The sequence below is a fragment of the Poecilia reticulata genome, linkage group LG3 (genome assembly GCF_000633615.1).
Source record: "Poecilia reticulata strain Guanapo linkage group LG3, Guppy_female_1.0+MT, whole genome shotgun sequence".
Classification (NCBI taxonomy): Eukaryota; Metazoa; Chordata; class Actinopteri; order Cyprinodontiformes; family Poeciliidae; genus Poecilia; species Poecilia reticulata.
The window spans coordinates 30208891-30228850 of NC_024333.1; the positions used below are offsets into that span (position 1 = coordinate 30208891).

At 39.7% G+C, this 19960-nt stretch overlaps 2 protein-coding genes across 2 annotated transcripts; both read right to left on the reverse strand.

Moving 5' to 3' along the window:
* Positions 1-1637: 1637 nt before the first annotated feature.
* qser1 (glutamine and serine rich 1) lies at positions 1638-13364 on the reverse strand. Its single transcript, XM_008405879.2, has 13 exons — positions 12929-13364; positions 10453-10562; positions 10200-10337; positions 6783-10058; positions 6260-6573; positions 5711-5827; positions 5491-5624; positions 5218-5390; positions 4949-5080; positions 4773-4870; positions 4510-4656; positions 3232-3327; positions 1638-3090 (listed from the first exon to the last, which is right to left on the reverse strand). Exons 1-13 carry the CDS (start codon positions 13036-13038, stop codon positions 2950-2952), a joined length of 4986 nt encoding a protein of 1661 aa, XP_008404101.1. The 5' UTR covers positions 13039-13364; the 3' UTR covers positions 1638-2949.
* Positions 13365-13910: 546 nt separating this feature from the next.
* Positions 13911-19265, reverse strand: prrg4 (proline rich Gla (G-carboxyglutamic acid) 4 (transmembrane)). Its single transcript, XM_008405878.2, has 6 exons — positions 18271-19265; positions 18014-18177; positions 17896-17923; positions 16581-16719; positions 15591-15785; positions 13911-15507 (listed from the first exon to the last, which is right to left on the reverse strand). Exons 1-6 carry the CDS (start codon positions 18368-18370, stop codon positions 15480-15482), a joined length of 654 nt encoding a protein of 217 aa, XP_008404100.1. The 5' UTR covers positions 18371-19265; the 3' UTR covers positions 13911-15479.
* Positions 19266-19960: the final 695 nt, after the last annotated feature.

A 19960-nucleotide genomic window follows, 5' to 3' on the forward strand; every position in this document is an offset into this window, starting at 1 on the left:
GTGGATTGCCAGTAATTTTTCCCTCCCCTGCATTGTTGCTCCTCCGTCATATTTTATTCAACAGCCAAGAGACCCTTTTGGTCAGCCGGCCGGTCGCTGTTGGGTTGTGAGAGTTTGGTGGGCGAGCGTCGCTGTTGCTTTCTCTCCTTTGCTGTGCCCCGTTGAAGAATGTAAGCCAACATTAGCATGAAAACACTCAACGATTTGGTAAAGTTTAACTTTAACTGACCCCTGTGGACTGAGCTACAAAGGCAAAACAAGAATAATGTACTGCTGACACCATTTTTTTAGACCAAGTGCCAAGGCGTTTGCAAAAAAAAAAACAAAAAACAAAAAAAAAACAGTACAACTAACTACGATTTTCTGGGTAAAAGAGTTCTAATGAAATTGTTGACACCACAGCGACTATACCCAGAATCTCCATTTCCAAGAGTTCTCGCTACCAAGAGAGAATCAGTGGTGTGTGTGCATTTTCTAGCATATTCCTGCTGACACAGAGGAAAGACAGTTTTATTACTGCGTGTGAATTAAAACCACTTCATTGCGGTTCAAGGTAGTCCAATCTTGTGTTTTTACTTTTAATCGTCTGATAAGTTCATAAAACACAACATATTTACTAAAACCCTGTGTTTCCTGTGGAGAAAAAAACCCCAGATTATAAACATAATTTAGTTTTACAAATCACCTGCAGCAATTTTTGAGACRCCCTTTCAGGTAACACCATTACTGTTTAAACTTTACCTTTAATAACATAAAGATACCTAATTTTTAAAGTGCAATCAGTAATACTTTTATAACAAATKTATATCAGTAACGATTTCTTGGTCAAGTTGTCATAACAAAGACATTTTGAATAATGTCAACTTTGTATTAAGTGTCATAATTTACCGAATGGCGCTTTATGACAAGTCATAAATATTTATGAAGGCTTATTCATGTTCATAACATGTGTTATGACATGTTTATGAAAGTGTCTTGTCAGTCTTATTCACCCCCCCTTCAAATAAAGTTTTACCCTCTTTTGTTACTAGAATGCTCTCTATTCTTTTCAGCCCTGRTTAKRATTTTTGAGCATCCTTCTTCGCACAATGCTGCTGGATTGTCCAGAGTCGACGCCCCGGTTGAATGTGTCGTCCTCTTTAGCTCAGAGGATTTTTTTTTCCCCCCAGCTCTCTACTGCAAAGAATCAGGAGAAAGATGCGTCTGTTTTCACATGTTCTATATTGATTTAGCCATAATTCGAATCATCATCACCATATGAAAAACTAAATCAGAACCCATTTTCTTACTTTCTGGTATCTCAGAGTTCAAGTGATCCACTCTAAAAGTARCTACAGACTACAGAAAAGAAAGGAAAAAAAGTTTTACTGGCATCATCTCCAAACAAGCAGCTGTTAGGAAGACTTTGCGACACCAAGACGTCACATTTTACTGCAGTTTCCTAAATTTGAGATTCAGAGATCTTTTTTTGCAACATGACGGCGGCAATAAGAAAAAAAACAAACAGACCTCTGCCTTACTTAAATGGCTTGTTGTCCTTTCTATCTTACTAAGACAAATATTGAAAGCCCAGAAAAACAAACATGTCAAGGATTGAAAAGTTATAAGACACACTTGTCAACAGAAACGGCGTAGTATGAATTACAAAATGATTAGGTTCCATTTATTGTACAGGAGTTGTTATGAATGACAAAAATTTTTTTTTTTGCATAAATATTTCGGAAGGACAAAAAAAAAAAAAAAAAATCAAACGCAGACATTTCCCCCCTAGACATTTCAACATGGAAATATGCTACTGTAGTGAGAGATTAATTAACCTCAAYATTTTCACACATCTTTTTCCTTATGTGAAAGACGCCGTACTCAGTTATGTAATCTGGTAACAAATATAACATTTTCCCCAGACTTTAAGAAGTAAGCCTTGCTTGCACAGTGCGAAACACACCGAAACACATTTAACATATGTGCCATTTTATTTACAAACTGCACCGGTAAGCAACGAGAATTAGTGATATCAACATTTCTGGCTCACAGTCAATTAGTGAGGAGAAACGTAAAAAAAAAAAAAAAAAGACAATGGAAAAAAACCAATGTCTCCTAAGAATAACAATAATTGCTTCTGTGAAAAATATATATTTGTCATAAAATGTGGGCTTTGTATATAAAACAATATAAAGACAACTACCAGTTATTTCCTTGAAATGACCTTGAAGTAATTCAAGGTATTGATTTCGGTTAGAGAAAACCAGTAACTGGCGCTGGTTCCATTAAAACGCATCTCGGGAGGGAGAAGGCGTCCGATGCGTTAAAGTCAGACGCACGTCGTTCGCGGTCGCTCATCTCCTCTGGCTGCAGGTCTCACCTCTCGCTTTTCTTTCCACAAAATGTACATTAGACATGGAGAAGTTGGCACTCCGTTAAACAACGGGTGTTTCTCTACAGCATGAACTACAGTAATAYTTTATTTATACTCAATTTTGTACAATATATCAACTCTGTATGTAAGCCTACTTAAATGATTGATGAAGGCTTGTTAAAATGGTACTTTATCAGATTCCCGCCTTTTATTCCTCCCACTCTACTTCCTCTATCTAGAACACAATTAAGGGTTATTGTATGGCACTCAGCCGAAAATAAAGGAGAGTAGAAAAGCCAATAGAAACCTATAAAAAAAAGGCTCATAAAAAGATGGCTTTTAAAACTATAAAAACGTACAAAGAAAAGGAGTCGCACTACATGGAACTGTTCCGAAGTGCCTCCCGAAACAAAGTCTTTTGTTGATCGAGTTACAGCTTTGTGTTTTGCTCCTGACATCTCTGGAGGGGAATCCACTCCACACTCGGTCTCTGCTGCCACGGTGACTTCAAGGCATCCGTTTGAGTTTAAGCGGTGAACTTTGCATTAGCTTCTCCTTGTATTTCTTTTTAAGTCGAGTCTGCCAGGGCCAAATCATCTGCAGACCTGCTGCACTTGACTGATTAGCTCTCCAAAGCGATCAAAGAGCCCATCCACCCAGGCTCCGTTCTCCAGGCACTTTTGGACGGTCTCCTCCTGCCCCAGGTCGCCAGCCCGCGCCCGCAGCGATGCAATCTAGACGACAGAAACAGACAGACTCTGAGGAGCAGCATGCAGGAAATGTTTCCTGATCAATTTGTGTTTGTTAGATTATAATCTCATAATAATGATAATTGCAAATCTAGCAACCAGCAGAAACCGTAAGCGATTCCTCACCTCGTCCTTACACATGAGGTATGTGTGGTATTTGTAATGCTGCAAAGAGTGGTACAGAGAGAACCACTGAGTTTTCTGCTGCTCCACTGTGTACTCCTAGAAGGGGAAAAAGGGGATGTAAGAAGAACAATACAGAGCAAAAATAGGAACATATTGGCTTCTGTATTAAATAATCTAGAACAGCAACAAATTCACGACTCAAAACTTAGAACCTCCCAGATGATTACAATGTTATTCCAAGCAGTTATCAAACATATACATTTAAAAAAAAAAATCTGTTTAAAACTGAAAATCATTGAGGTTCATTACATTTAGAGTGTCATATTTAAATAATTTCCTTAGATTTTGATAACTTTTGGCTTGGAGCTAATGAAACATTGATATTCTACTTTTTTGGAAATGAAGAATATCATAAACCAACAATAGGAAAAGGATTCTTAATAACACAAATGTTATTATTTGGCCTRCACCATTCTTTTGGGCATTCAAGCAAAGAGTTATTAACGCCTTCCATAATAAACCAAAACGTTGACAACAAAAACTAAAAAGGCTTACAAGTCAGAAACATCTGCAACACTTTTTCCTTAAACGTGCAATATTTAATATTCTTTAGCTCAACATTATTAGACTACGTTTTAGAAGTCTGTTCTTCTAATCCAGAAAAGGAATTAGACCAGAGGAAACTTACTTACACTTATCTAGCAACCCTGAACAGGAGAACCTAGTTTACATACTTTAGATCAACATTAGATTCTTTTTCTTCTTTTATTTTCTTCTAACAGAAATAAATGTTTAAGATATGTCAGTCTGTGTGTAATGCATCTGTATCATAAGAATTTCACCAAGAAAAAAAACAACAAAATACTAAAAGGGATTTTCTAATYGGCCCTTGAATCCAACAGAGAAGAATAAGTTAAAAACTTGTAACTAGCAAACTAAATGTTATGGATACTTCTTCGTGAAATTCCTTTTGGAGGAATAGAACAATAGCATCCAAACCTAATCCTAGGAGCTTTTAGATGTTTCCTTGCCTTTAGTATACTTTTTAAAGTTGTCTGGCCATTCACAAGCCTGGTCACACCTTCATAACAAGCTGCTGAGATATAAATCCCCTTTAACAGGGTTTTAGAGAAGAAAAAYGTCTAAAATAGGGAGCAGTGTGCCTGGGGATACGGGTTGGAGGCCAGGAATGCAGGAGAAGGACAATTGGTGATGGTGCGCCCTCTCCTGGACAAATCCCGTAATAAAACATTCTGCAGAAGGACGAACATGTCTGACCTGAGGCACTTTGTTTGGCAACTTGTAGGACTTCATCGTCTTCTTGTTGTAGGCCCTCCCACTGAGACGTACCTTAAAGGCTGGGGTTTCCCCATCCTTCTTCAGCTCAGTCACCACTGAGATCTCCGGGAAGCTGTCTAGAGCTGTCTGGAAAGCAACAATAAAAACAACTCGGCTAAGTTAAAAAGACAAAACAGGTTTGTGTATGTGGCTTTTAGCTTTGTTCACCAAGGCAGATGTGTAAGGTTAATAGAAAGACTCACCTTTAAGACCTGCCCTATGTGCAGTTTGTTAAGCAAGCGTTTCCTGATATCAGTGATTATCCCATCTACTTTCTTCATGTGCGGCAGCAGCAACTCGTCTGTTATAAAACACATGAACAACGCTCTAAGCCCCAACTAGGAGTAGTCAGATGACTTTGGAAATGTAGATCACAAACCATTTGCCCTCTCCAGTGCTGCCATCACATCTTCGTCCAAAGCAACACTAATGAGAAGCTCAACAAAGCTTTTGAACGTGTCTTTCGTAGTACGTGTGTTGAGGAGCCTCGAAGCAAATGGAGGGTTTAACTCTGAAGTGTAACAGAGACAGAGAAAGATTCAGGAAATAGCAAAGAGAAATAAAAGAATATAGACTCAAGTTAAAGTTAAATGAGAAACCCAAATACTTCTCCAACACAAAAGTATATCCTCAAATCCTCCTCAGTACCTTCTTCTGCAGATGATACTGAAGGGGTGGGTGAAAACTCCTCCTTCCATTTCTTCCTCTTCTTGGGCGGCGGTTCTGCCCGTGGCTTCACTTGTTTGGGGCGGGGCTTATGGTTCTGGGGAGCTGATGAAGGYGGATCTGTCAGGCCCAGCAAAGCTTTCATCTGAATAGCCCTGTGAGACAGACAGAGAGAAAAGGAGAGAGAGAAAGAGAGCAGTTACACAACTGAAAAGTCATTCTAACAAATGTATGAAATTAGATTTATCRACTTACTTTAGTGAACTCATAGGCTTGCCGCGTGGTTTCCGACTACAAACTCTCACATACTCCCTTTTGTTAACCGTTTCCAGAAATTTCACATACACTCTCTTGTACATCGTCTTTGCGTCACCAAAGTATCCAAGGTACTGCAGTGCAAAGGAGAAAAGGGTCACACGTTGAGAGGAGACAGAGTATTTGAATCCTCGTGCATCCATAGACAGATTTAACTCACACTGTTTGTGGCAGAAAACACTCTCTTCCCATCTTTCAGCTCAGGCACAAATTTCTGCAGCAGTGCTTTCTGGACCTTCCAAATAGCTGGAGGCTCCACTCCTGCCCTCATTGTGACCTGCAAGTTGTGCAAAAGATGTAAAAGGAGGGGGACTTCAAGAGTTCACAGCAAATGAAATTATGAAGCAAACAAAAAAAAAAAGAGACATGAAATTAATTGAATCTCATTAACTTTAGATAAGGTTGAACTTTTGCTGTACGGACACTTAGCTGAAGCCATGATGACCAAAAGAGCTTTATCAAGGTAGACTAGGCAAAAAAGATAAAGCTTAAACACACTTATGCAATCTTGTTAATGTAACTTTTCATTTGTTTTCATTCTTTCTCCACAGCAGATTTGTTAGTTTTTCTGTTGAATTACACTGGATATTTGTCACAAAAAAGAGTGGAACAAGTTTTGAAATCATATGACCTATTTCCCCCCCCCACACCATCTAAACAATTCTGTGCTATCAGGGGTGTATCAATGCTGTGATGTAATGTGCAATACCTTAAAGGTTTCAATGTCCTCATTCCTGATGACAAACTCGTCTCTCTCTCGATACATCCCTTCTCCCCCGCTGTCAGACGGCTCGTCGTCAGTCAGCCCCTCCAAGGCCACGCTCATAAGCTGCACAGCTAACTCGCCTGACGGTGTCTCTTTGAATTTCTCTTTGGTCATAAACTCTTTCTCCCCTGAGACTGTGGTTGGCGCAGGGGTCACCACAGCAGGGGCGGACACCGGTGGCAGGTAAATCTGGGTGATGGTGAGAGGGATGGTGGGAAGCTGGACAGGCTTCATCACTGTAACCTGAATTTGGTTATCTGAAGAGGGAGTAGAAAGGTATAATAATAATAATAATAATAATGAGGAGTTGACTTATTTTTGAATTAATGAGTCAATCAAGAGTTTTATCAAATTTGTGCAAAGCTTCTCCTGACTGTGATAAAAACAATTTTGCATTACAGCAAAAACAGCATGAAAAAAATTCAATATAAGCTGAATAGTCAAGTTTAATGGAGGATGCTGTTACCCATAGTCGTTTTCCGATCTGAAGTCTCATCCAGAGCTGAGAGAGCTGAGCTGATGCTGTTCCTCAGAGCTTGATTCTTCCCAGTACTCTCCTCTTCGTCTGAGCTGAACGACGGCAACGTCTCCAGGTTCTTGTGAAGATCCTCTTCCAGACGTTTCTGCTGGGAGCTCAAACCTGGATTCTTCTGGGGAAGCAACGGTCCAGGAAGAGTGGGCACTTTGGGTGGCAAGGGAGGCAAAGTGCAGGGTTTGGAGGAGGAGGAAGAGGATGGTTTTCTTGGGCGACTGCTACTTCTCGTAGAGCTTGGGGAGTACTGCTGTTTGGGGCCCGATTTGATAAAGTCTAGGAAGGAGCCAAGGAAGCCGGTTTTGACCTCTGGCTGCTTCTCTTCCACTTCTCGGATCTTCTGCCTGATTCTTTCATGCTGAGGACAACTGTCCTGTGTGCTAGTTGAGGCAGACGGAGGAGTGGCATCACTGCCCCGTGAGTTTTGACGCTTAGTTTGTCCACTGCGCTTTGCCGGTCTAGTCAGTCCCTCACTGTCCTCGGAACTCGGTTTGGTTAAGGACTTGGAGCGTGCTTTCTTTTTTGGAGAGTCATCACTACCCAGACATTCTTGTGTTTCTGCACATTTTGTAGTCTCTTGGACTCCATTGTGGACACCTGGAGAGTTGAACACCTGTCTGGTTGAGTGGTAGCCACTCTCAGAGGTCATTCCATCCCCATTCATGACGAGATTAATGTTACTGTTGTGGCGAGCAGCCTGATCTTGGCTGACTGTAGCCATCTGAGCACCATTTAGCGTCATGCGGATAGTTTGGCAGTGAGTGTTGCTGATGGCAGGATGTTGTGATGAGGAAAAACTGGGCGACATCTGGCTTATATCCACAGTCAGGAGCTGACCTTTGGAATCAACGGGACTTTCCCTTGCAGTCATTTCAGCCTCAGCGGACGATGCAGCTTTGACAAAATCTTGAGGCGTGACACCGCAAGCCGCCACAGTGGCAGCCAAGATGTCGTCAACGTTTGACAAAATATTTCTTTCATCTGCCAGGAGCATAGAGTCGGGAAAGCAAATAGAGTTAAGGGCAAACTGGTTCTTGCCATCATTTGGCTGCTGACTTGCTGTCTGGCTGTAATGGTGTTTAGAGGAAGAGCATTCTGAGCTTGGTTCAGACATGACCACAGTCTGCTGATTCTGGTTTTCATTAGAGACATTTGGGCAGAGCAGGCCTCGATCCATCTGGAGGTACTGTACGTGAACCGGACCCAAACACTGGGCTGGTTGGACACCCTGCATCGATGCTAGCTTTGAAGAGTTCTGACTTTGGTGGACAAGAGGTTGCTGGACCAGAATCATCTGGTTGGGCTCAAGAAGCACCTGAGAGCTGGGGACTGACATAAACTGAGAGTGGGTAGCTGGAATTTGACCCTGGGACTGAGAGTGGGTTTGCTGATTTTGTTGGAGTGGCTCAGGAGATCTGAGCTGCTGGTTAAGATGTTCTGAACTGAGAGGTCCATGTGATGAAACAGAGGTATTTGAACCTTCTGAGTTAGCAACTTCATGACCATCAGCACTGCCTAAACAAACCTGCTGCTGGGTCATGCAGCCGACATGTTCATCCTTTGCCTGTGCCGAATTTGCATGGCCAAGTCCCAGGAATTGTTCGTCACAGCGAGAATTGCTTCGAATAACACTCTGTGGTTTGTGATCATCCATTTTTGAAACCACGTAGATGACATTGTTGTGAGCAGCCATGCTATTGTCAGCAACAGAGACCATGGACACCTGCTGTAGAGCCTCGATGTCCTGGGATGGAAGTTCTTCGAGCTTTTGTTTGGCGTATGTTGGATCTGTTTCTTGTATGGAGGATCGTATGTTATTCTGTATGGGTTGAGCAGGTGAAGAGTATGTAGACAAAGGTACGGATAAAACACTGTGAGGCTGTGTCTGTTGGTGGGACGCGCTGGTATGCGCTTTACCTGCCACTGAGTCCTGCATGTGGCTATAATCCACCAAAGAATTAGACGTAGGAAGACTTTGCACACATGTGGATTGGAACACAGTACTGAGGGACTGTCCCATGTTGTAACTTTGAGAATGTGTTGCCGAAGCTTGCTCCTGCGGCTGAGAAGTAAACGTCAGATTTGGGGGCCCCTGAGAGTGGGCACCGGAGAAGCTGTCTGAGAAATTTTCTTGACAGAATCTCTGAACCTGGGCTCCGTACTGGATCTGCTCTTGGTTCAGCCCAGGAGTGGTTGTATAAATAAGAGCTTGGCTAACGGGAGCCACGTTGTCACAGTGACTCGAGTGGGATGGCAAGGTAGTGTAAAGTGAGGAGAGCTTCTCGGAGGGGGAATGGGAGGTCTGTGACTGTGTTTGTGGAGCCATGTAATTTTGAGACAAACTGTCTGACATTAGGCCAGACAGCTGGACCGCTTGTTGATTAGCAATGACAGAGTTCTGCTTCTCAGTAGGAGAAGAATAACGCTCTGGAGACCCTGTTCTCAAGTTCTGAGTGTGATTCTCTTCATCTCCAGCAGAATGTGAATTCAGTCGGGAAGAAGCGTCTTTATTTTTCAGCAAAGAAGTGGATGAGTACGGTTGTGTTCCACAATCGCTTTTAGATTGTGGAGACCCACTGACTCCTTGAGTGGAGTCTGTTCTTGAAGACGGACTGCAGGACACTGGTGTGTGACGGGACGGGTCCTGCTGGTAAGACATATCCGTTTCACTGCCAGAGCCAAAATACCCCTGCAGGGAGTCCTCTGAATTGGGCATGTGGCTACTTGAAGGCCTCTGGTGGTGCTTTATTACACTACATTCACGCTGAAGAGCTCTTTCAATAGAGCCAGAGAAAATCGTGGCCCCATAGGACTGTGGGGCACCATGAGTGGTGGGCAGAGCAGAAGGAAGAAGACCAAACTGGGGCTGTAGTAGGTGGGGGGCTGACTCCTGGGCTGAGCGGTAAGTGGAGGACTGCACAGGCAGAGCTGAGCCCAGAGAGGGTGTAGAGAGGTGATTGAAAGTCAGGGCAGTGGGAATCACAGCTTGGCTGGGTTTAAGATTAAGCAGTGGGTCATGGTGAGGAAACAGCCCATTGGTGGAAGTGCTGAAGGCAGGATCTGGAAGTGTAAGGGATGTGTTGGCAGCATAGCTCCTGGGTGGGTAGGCACCTGTGTGCTGAAAGGAGGACAGAGCAGCAGGAGAGGGGAAACTGGCTGTGGAAGGCAGAGCACCAGTCAGATATAGCTCTGTGGTGGAAGAGTTGGCACCTACAAAGAAGAAATCAAAGTTTGTAATAAGCCCAGCATGCACAAAGCAAAGAGACACATTGTGCATAATTTGTGAGCTTACAAAAAAAGGACGACTTCTAAAATCATCAAGCGGATTAGGTCCAGTTTCTGTGTTCTTACCAGTAGTCCAAGATGGCGGTCTAAAAGGAGGAAGCAAAGAGGCACTAACAGGACCGGTCTGAAGACTTCTTGACTCCATGGCTGACAGGAAGCTCATGATTGAGGTCACAGGATTATTACCACTTGACTCAAGTGTGCCTAACAGTCAAAATGAAGAAAAAAATCAATTTAAATTAAAATCATCCTCAAAGATTGAGATCTTCGATAATGTTAGCCGTTTAGCTGACTGGTCCCACTTATGAACAAAACTCACGTGCAGCTGCCGGGATGTGTGCTGTAGTGTAAGTGGGGAGCTGCTGCGTTGTAGTGTAACTTTGCTGTTGGAGGAGCTCCCCGTCAAGGTTTGGTGCAACATAATTGGGACTGTGTGCACAAAATAAACAAAAAGTTAATTTGTCCAATTGCTTTTATTTTTCAGAAGCAACACTGGGCCACCCTGTGAAGGCTGAGCAGACAGAGAATTCAAAAATTCCATTGGCCATCCAAAAAAATTCTATTTTTTAGGAAAGTTTTAAGTCAGGAGCATAAAAGGCCTGATTAATTTAGTGCTGAAGTTTTATTCCTTGGTCACATCACAAGACAGGGATGCCCAACTCTGGCCCTCAATGGTCGATGTTCTGCATACGTCCCTGCACTAACACCGATTCAAATGACCAAATTATCCCTTTAGCCTGCCGTCACATTCTGCCGTAGACTGCTAATGACGCATTTCTCTAACTAAGGTATGTTTAGAATCACCTAATTAATGTAGGACACAAGCCTCTGAAGGCTGACTTTGGTCACAACTGGTAAAGAGTAGCAGATATCTATCTAAACCTATAGCAGATAAATTACTGTTTCTCTATTTACTCTCAAATAAATATTTAAGTTTCAGAATATAAGTTTCAGATTAAAGATGAGCCCCATTGCAAAACTACTGCGATTTTAGAAAAACATGCAAAAGTCTTTGCTTTCTTCAAACTGGGTTAAACATTTTATCTACAACTTGTCTCTGTCGACAAATAATTCAAACTAGTTGCTGAATATCTTTACTATAGCTAGCAATAAATCAATTAATCACATGGTAAATTAAAATGAGCTCAATAATGTCCATTTGCATGATTTATTGTTTTTCTCGTCTCTCTTTCTACCAAAAATTGGATGACAAAAGTCTTCAGTCTTGTGCATTGGTCTCTCTCAACTGGTTTATTTTGTTTACAGAGGTTTCAAAATTAATTTTATTTGTTGTTTCTATTGTCTTGCTTATTTATTTTGGAGATTTTAAATGTCTTCCAGTTACAGTGTTAAATGTTCATTAATAAAATTAAATGTTCATTTATCTCTGAGAATGTGTTCTTGCATTACCATGCCATTATCACTATATTACTTGAATATTTTCTAAAACAACAATATTATTGTTTATTGCAATAACTTCTGGCAGAATTTATTGTCCAGCAAAATTTGTTATTGTGACAAGCCTAACTACAAGATATGACATTGTTGGTGTGTTTGGCAGTCAAAGACAAAGTCTGCTGCAGGTTTCCAAGCAGTGGGAAGCACTGATTTCAAAAGCTGTGCAACAGTTTGCCAAGAGAAAGAACCTGATTGATATGAGTTCTTGTCTACTAAGTTTATTTCTAGAATAAAAAATAAAAAAATAACTCTACAAACTTGCTTCAAAATGTGCTACACAAATAAAATATTAAAACAAATTTGGATCAGTTAGTCAACAGAAGTCATCCTTTATTCTCAAATATAATTAAATCCCGTCAACCAGATTTAAAGTACTGACATTCAGCCAGAAGGTAAACATCTGTAAATGGAAAGATCCTAACTAAGGTTATTCTGGCTTTTTACTGATCCCTTTTACAAATACAAAGTGTCAGAAATCCTGCACCTGTTTGCTGACAAACTGACTTCAAAGAACGCTAAATTCGATAAAGTAGATAACCAAATCACATACCTGGCTTCCTAGGGTGTTTAAACAGTGGGAGCCAAAAAACACTTGAATCATTTTAAAAAGAAACAGCAGACACAACTGCCATATATTACTGCGTTTTACTCTTAGTATAATTACATTTACTCCATTAATCGTAGCGATAAATTGAAATCAATATTGAATGATTTCCTGCGAAGAACACTTGCTACAAGTTTAAGCCTGATATATTTATAAAAACAAAGTTGCTTAGAAAAAAAAAGCACTACAACATGAACAAATAAGCCATTAATCGCCAAGTTTGGTCAGAAGACCCTTCAGTGTTTCACCAACTTATTCTCAATGAATAAGCAGCAACAACAATGGTATGAATCTACACAGAGCGACACGAAACACTTTCCAGAACTGTCATACAGTAACTAGCTCTGGCTGCTAACAGTCCAATTTGCTTTGGTTTCAACTATCAACCACGAGTGGAGAAAATACATTAATACAATTAAAGTAATRTGCACACCTGGTCAGCTCATACTACAGATACAAAAACACTTTATTCTCTAACTAGCTACAGTGCACGGACATGATGGGGGACTGTTTTGCTAACGTAAATTAGCGAGGGGGGAGGTATCAAGATACGGCTCAAAAATCCCAACAAGTTAGACTCTACAGCTGTGTTTATGTCGCGAAATATATCCACATATTTCAGTGTCCCTCAGTAGCAAAATAACCTCTGTACTTCTCTCCAAAAGCAAACACTAGGCCCTCCATCACCGATATTTCCTTCGGAAGGTGACCCGCCCTCTCCTTCATCTCCTACCTTGGTTTGATAGCGACTGAGCCGCGGTCATAGGCCCATGAAGCTACGGTGTGTGGTGGTACAGCCAGCGCGTCCGCGAAGCTGGAGCTCGGGTAGTTCCTGTCCATCATCCGGTGAAAGGTTCACTTCCACACAGGAGCTTCGTGAAGCAGCGGGAACACATCGTAGCAGCCCCGGGTCGTACCCATCGGACCCCGGGAAAAGCGGTGTACGGTCCGCAGAGGAAAACAAACCCGACGCCAGGCTTGTCCTGTGTCCCAGATAAAGTGTCTCCTCTCTCTGCGTGATTTATTTTTCCTTCATTTCCCGTCACGTTAGTTTGTTAGTTTACAAGAAGTCTTCAGTGTTTGAGGCAGGGACACATGGCTGCACCTAGCGGGCTACATGAAACTTCTTATAAGGATGGATTGTGCTACACTGCAGACAGAAACACATACACACACGCACACACACACACACACACACACACACACACACACACACACACACACACACACACACAGCAGGGAAATTTTAATCCGAAAAATCGACTCCAGATGTCCCAAAAAAGAAACTATGTGACCATGAGCAGGCTTGAATGAACAAGTAAATAAATAAAGGTCATGTGTTTCTATAATTAAGGTACATTTATTTAATTGTATTCAAAATGATTTATGAAAAATAAATTATATTTTCTAATATGGATGGTTATGGTAAACCAACATGCGTTTCTCAAGAAATAAAAGCAATTATTATTGTGTTATAAAAAGATTATTACTTATGAACCAAAACAAAGTCCAAATTAAGCCAACTAACGTTTAGCATTTTGTAAATTGTGTCAAAGTATCATTTAAATGTGGGTTAAACAAAAGCAATTTTTGGTAAACTTCAAATGGAAAGTGAATTTATCTGTCCAATAAGAACTGGACTGCAAGATTGTGTATTTCATTATGACCGAGATAACCCTAAAATATGGCATTGCAATAAAACTAGACAAACAAAACATAATTAAAATAGAATTTTATTTAAAAATACAGAAAAGATTATAATTCAAATTACAGCTGTGCTTGACATAACCCTGAAAAACACAGATGCTTAATGAAGTGCAAATTCTCACATTTTGAAAAAAAATAAATCTGTCTTGAAAATAAGAGTACAGTAAGTATTTACAAGTACATAACTTATTTGCATCTGCACTTTTAAAACAACTAGTTTCTCAAACTACAACCTGTGGTTCTGATGAAGCAAATTGTTGCATTTATTTTTAACAATCCACTACCATTGCGTTTTAGTTGTACTTTTCAACCAAAAGTTCAACCAAAAGCAAAATTGTTTGCAATCATTTTAAAAGAAAGAGCGTCAGTCAAAATCCCTGAAGCATCCATGTACATAATTTGTTGTAATTAAATAAATTAGGCATAAATGTGATAATTTATCTCAGCATAGACTACGACAGGAAAATAGGAAATTAATATATAATTGGTACTGTGTACATTCTTCAAATTGTAAGAAAAAAAAATATCACAGTTTATAAAAAGCACACACAAAAAAATTTAAATTAACAGTGAATCACCAGGTAGCAAGCTGGAAGTTCAGTTTTTACCATCAAGGAAATTAAAGCAATGACTGACTTTTACTTTGAAGAACTCGTACAAGCCGAGTCATGTCTGTCCCGTCACAGAGATTAATATGCCGTGTTCCTTGGCACGGGATCTATAGAAATTCCACGCACTGCTAGATACTGTCTCTGCTCCTTCAAGGAGCAATTAGATTTTCATTAACTTAAAGCAAACACTCATCATTCAGATAAAAAGCAGCAACTGCATTATAAAGCTCATCCACATAGAGGGGTAGGTATCAATGCACATTAAGAAGGGAACCAAAAAGTAAGGTTTTACAGCTGGAGTAAAACTTACTTTAATAGATTATCGAAAACAAATAAACAAACCCCTGCTCACCCCAAAAATGCGTTTTGGTCCATACTGACACGTTTTAACAGTTAGAAGTTTTTTTCTTACTTGAAACAGAAAGTTTCAAGTAATTAAACAATGTTTTAATTTTCAGCAATTTCATATGGAAAAATGTCCAATTTTCTTCTTACTGTACACTATTTCTTTGGAAACTCTCTCAAAGTCTTAAAGTTTAAAAACTTATTTGCCACATCTCTGTCAGGTTTTAAATCCCACCGAAGATTTGTGGAGGACACTGAACATGAGGCTCAGCAAACCCACCAACCTCAAAAAGAAAAGGATAATTGCAGAAAACATCCATGTCGGACGAGGTAAGTCCAAAAAAATGGACTTTTCAAGAAATAAAAAAAAATTCTTACTTCTACATTCTTTATAACAGGAAAACCCAAAATTAAATTCATACTTCAGCACACTTTTGAACTTTCATTCTGTCTATGTAGGGAAAAACAGCTTAATAAAGGTGCGAGAGGTACAAAACCACCATTAGAAATCTTATGATGTAAAAATAGATACAGTATTATGATGTAGATGCTACTTATAAATTACATTTTAATTTCACAGTCATTATCTTGCATTGTTTCTTTCTTTTTTTGGTGAAAAGATTATTGTCGAACACTGCCAGGTCTTGAGCTGAAACCCAAATAAAAAATACATAAAAAATAAAGTTAAATGGGTTCAGAAAATTATTAAAAGTATCAGTTCACATGGATTACCCAGGATACGGAGGAGGTGGCGCATCGTGCTGTCCTCTTGCTGAGATCGCCTGCTCGTATGAGGGCAGGCCAGGAGGGTCTTCTACATCCAAAGTTGGCCCGGATGTAGGAGAGAGCTCAGGCTGTCTGGAGGCATCGTCCAATCTTCGCATTATTAGGGAGGCATTGCTCCTCCTGGGACGTCCTCGCGCAGAGCTGAGAGGACAGACAAATGTTTACATTAGGGCATACTTAGTGCGTCGAGAGAACAAACTGGAAACTGAGTGTCAAACTTAGTCGTGACGGAACATGCATTTATGGTCCCTCACTGCAGATTTCACAAGAGGCAGAGATGCAGAGTTGAAACAGACAGATTGAAACAGACAGATTTCCCATTTATGTGCTAGTCTAACTTTTCTCTTTGCAAATCAAAAGTCAATAATTTTATATTTTTAAAAAGTGACTGCTTGTTGTTTTTCTTTGAGACATACAGAGAGAGTACACTTTTATTTGGAAGTAGTTGAAGATGTGAAGGTGTGTTGTGCTCAGAAGATCCTGTTACATAAGAGTTAAGTTTGTTTCTTCTTGTCAGTCGCATAGAAGAACCTTTCTTCATTTAAATTTTTCTCACAACTGCCAAGCATTTAACCACAGTTTAAATCCAATGTGGGTCTGGTATTTGGGAAAATCCTCCTGGAATCTTAATATAAGCCTGTTTTTTCAATTTCAAATATGCTCTGATGTGTTTGAGATTAGTATCTGTTTGGAACACCGGATCATGTCCAAATGTGAGTCAAATGTCAAGAGAAATTGATCAGGAAGTTTAAAAAAAAAAAGACAAAAGACAAGGCCCCAAACTGTACCAACTACCAACATAATAGTGGTGGTAGCATTATGCTGTGGAGTTGTCTCATTGCCAGTTTTACTGATGCATGAAGTTGATATAGTATCTAAAGACCGGTTAGATTTCTAACTACTTGACCTTACAGAGTATGGATGAAGCTGACTCACCTTGGACGACGGCTGATGCCACTCTTAAAAGTGGATCGACACAAATACCAGATCAAGACACCAAGAATAAGAACCACCACTCCAGCACAGATGAGTCCCACCAGAAGTCCAATTACATCCACCCTTGAGGGATTCTTCTCTGTGTATTGGCAAAACCACAGAAAGTAAGATTAGATTATCTTCTATATATACACATTTCTACATTCAGTCATTCACACACTAATGGTAGCAAGCCACTGGAGATATATATATATATATATATATATATATATATATATATATGAACAACTGTATAACTTGAATGCTGAACAGGACATTTTTCTAGCTTGGAAAACTCATCTAACTTGTCTTTATATGCAACTGACAGATATTAGCTTTTATCCCCCAGATGGAGTAATGAAGATAATTATAGGACTGATTAGTCATGAGAAAATCACGTGAAATCAGCTTGTGGTCTGCACTGACAAAACAAATAACACGCACATCAAAATGTGCAAAACATTCTGCAGGTTAAAAGGCTGCTGGCAGACTAGCGCGGTGACACTACGCTGACCAACAGGAAACACAGTTGCCAGAAAGAGAGCTGTAAGTCAAGTCTAGTAGATCTAATTGGGATCCCACCTAAATATCCTCTAATGGTAGGTGCAAATGTTCAAATGTACAACTTCTAGTTCATGCAATATGTTTGACAGCATAAACACAAGTAATATTTATTGCACAACTGGATACCCATCAGGTATTAAGAGGTTAAAGCACATTACCAAAGATAAATTATCAAAACACCAGTGTAAACTTATGGAAAGCTGGTCACTTATAGGACAGATAATGTCAATATTTTATTGGCATTGCTGGTAATTATGATTATTGATATGTAATGATGTAAATTCATCATTTTACCTCATCTAATACATTTCTGAATAATACCCTATTAGACACAAACTTCCTGACTAAATGGAAATCATTTAATAATTCTTAAACTATACAGGGGTCTGAAATTTTAATCATAACTCTTTATTTGTATTCTAAGATCTAAGTGAGCTATATCCACTTTTGGACTGATGTTGCAAATTAGCCTCAAACCACCACAAGTTAAGCTGGAGCATGCATTACACATGCCAAGGATCATACTGGAACCATTTTGCTGACATATAATGGTCAATATGGTCTATGGTAATTTTACTAATAATTGAATTTAACACCCAATTTAAGGTCTATTGTGTGTGCTTACATTCAAATGAGCAATCTCAACTCAAGCCAAGACAGTAATAAAACATCCAAAATATTATTCACATTAACTGGATTATTTATTTCTTACCTTTTGTGTATTCTTTCCAAAAGGCATCCTTTAAAAAAAACACACACACACACAAGCAATCAGAAACACTAACTAGAGAAAACACTTTGATAAACAACCCCGAGTATGAACACTTAACTGTTTGTGGTATGTTTTCAAAGACTTCCCTTGCTTCCTCGTAATTGCAGGTTTCTTCCCTACACTCCCTCTCCAGGTTGCCAGGAACAAACATTTCAAAGTCAAAGCGATTGGCCAGCAGATGGCGACCCAGGAACAACTTCGCGTCTGACTCACCTGCAAACACTTTAGCCAGATACAAACAAGTTAAGAGAGGACATGTTTGGAACAAGAGCCAGGCCACAAATAAAACTCCTTATAGCCTAAAGTATGTCTCACCTTGATCTTCTGGCACTTCGTTTTGGGACATTAGCTTCCTCGCAGAGGCCGGGTTTCCAGCGCTCAACAGCTGAAGGAGTACAAACAGACTGAATAACATGATGTATCCACGTACGAACTGTCCGTAAACTGTCTGTCCTTTCAAACCACAAACACTCCTCCAAAGCCTTCACAGCGAAAAACAATAGTCACAATCAATGTCGTTCATTCTAAAGTAAAAAAACAAAAAAACCCCAAAACGCAGAACATATTAACGTCCAGAGTTCAGCAACAACAAAATGAAAGTTATCGGAGGGAGCGGCAGGTGTCCCGAGCTGTCGTTCGTGACGCTGATAAAGGCGAAAATGGAAACGTCCGATTTCACTCATTAAACTCCATTTTGTGTCTCTGTTTCCTATAACGGACTTCAACTCCTCGACTGTGGCCAAAACTGAGGTTAAAGGTGAAACCAAACTCCAGAGACTTAACAAGAAACGACTTGTGTTACTTCCCAGCAGGTACGGTCCTGTAGCTACTCCGAAGCTGTAGAGCCAGGCTTGATCAGTCGATTACCTTTACCTTGACTACACTTCATCAAGGTGAACGCTAGATGGCAGCAGAAACACACCGAACTGGGAATACTCATGCTAATATTATAWTAAATACGTGGGATTAAAAACATGACTTCTGACTAAGAACCTTATGATACCTTTAAGCTATCGCCCCACCCAGTGACAAATCATATTTTTGGCTTTAATCACACATTTCTATTGTAATCTTATGTAATCGAGCCATTACATTTCTGGCATCCTAAAAACTATTGTTTTTGTAAAAGAAAAGCAGACATACGCCAAAATAAATACCTTTTCAATCTCTGGTTATAGACATGCACAAAGTTAGAGMTCTAAACGAGTTGGTGCAGTGTATAAAATAATACACAGCTTTTGGATTTTAAATTTTAAGAGGTGTTTCCTAAGAAACTCTGCCATGAGCTTACCTTGAGAAAGTTGCCTCAAGGTAAGTTTTTATTTAAAGTTWTTAGAAAGTTGTAAAACCTGTTCAGCATGGCCTCAAGGTTCAGTGTGTTGTTTTCTAAAAACTGTGAATTCAAATAACATATGATTCAGTGTGAATCATGCCCTGGTGTTTACAGTAACCTGACATCAATATGGACATTCTAAGGATGTTTTTGGACTGCTGTGGTTTGGCAACACTTTGGAGTCATTCGCATCCCTAGCTGAGCTGTGTAAAAGCCTTAAAATAAAATGTTTTTTTTATTTTTATTTGTATCATTCCAGTAGCAGGTTCAAACAAACATTTTAGAATCTTCAAATCTTTAATTTGTGTAAAACTATTTAACAAGGTTCAGATATTTATATATATTTTTTTCCAAATCAAACCCACCTGTGGTGTTTGTGGCTGAAAAAGCACAATCTCGTTTTCATCCAACCAAAGCATACAGTTCCAGCAAAAGTCTCAATTCAGCAAATCTATATACTATATTATATATTTTAAAAGTTTCACATATCTTCTCCAGGTKTGCCAATTTGGCATATAAAGCACTGAAGAAACACATTATGTAAAGAAGTGTCATTGTTCAATTGAACTTTAAAAGAAATGACAACATTGAACACAGAATATGTTGTTACCATTTAATTTCCCCTCTTGTACCTGATTTTTTTTTTTTTTGTTTTCATTCTCATGAGTCATC

Coding starts and splice junctions, on each gene's coding strand:
- prrg4 (XM_008405878.2), bottom strand. CDS start 18,370: ATGTTATTCAGTCTGTTTGTACTCCTTCAGCTGTTGAGCGCTGGAAAC. Junction 17,924..18,013: donor TTGAAAACATACCACAAACA/GTTAAGTGTTCA, acceptor TTTTTTTTAAAG/GATGCCTTTTGGAAAGAATA. Junction 15,786..16,580: donor GGCATCAGCCGTCGTCCAAG/GTGAGTCAGCTT, acceptor CTGTCCTCTCAG/CTCTGCGCGAGGACGTCCCA.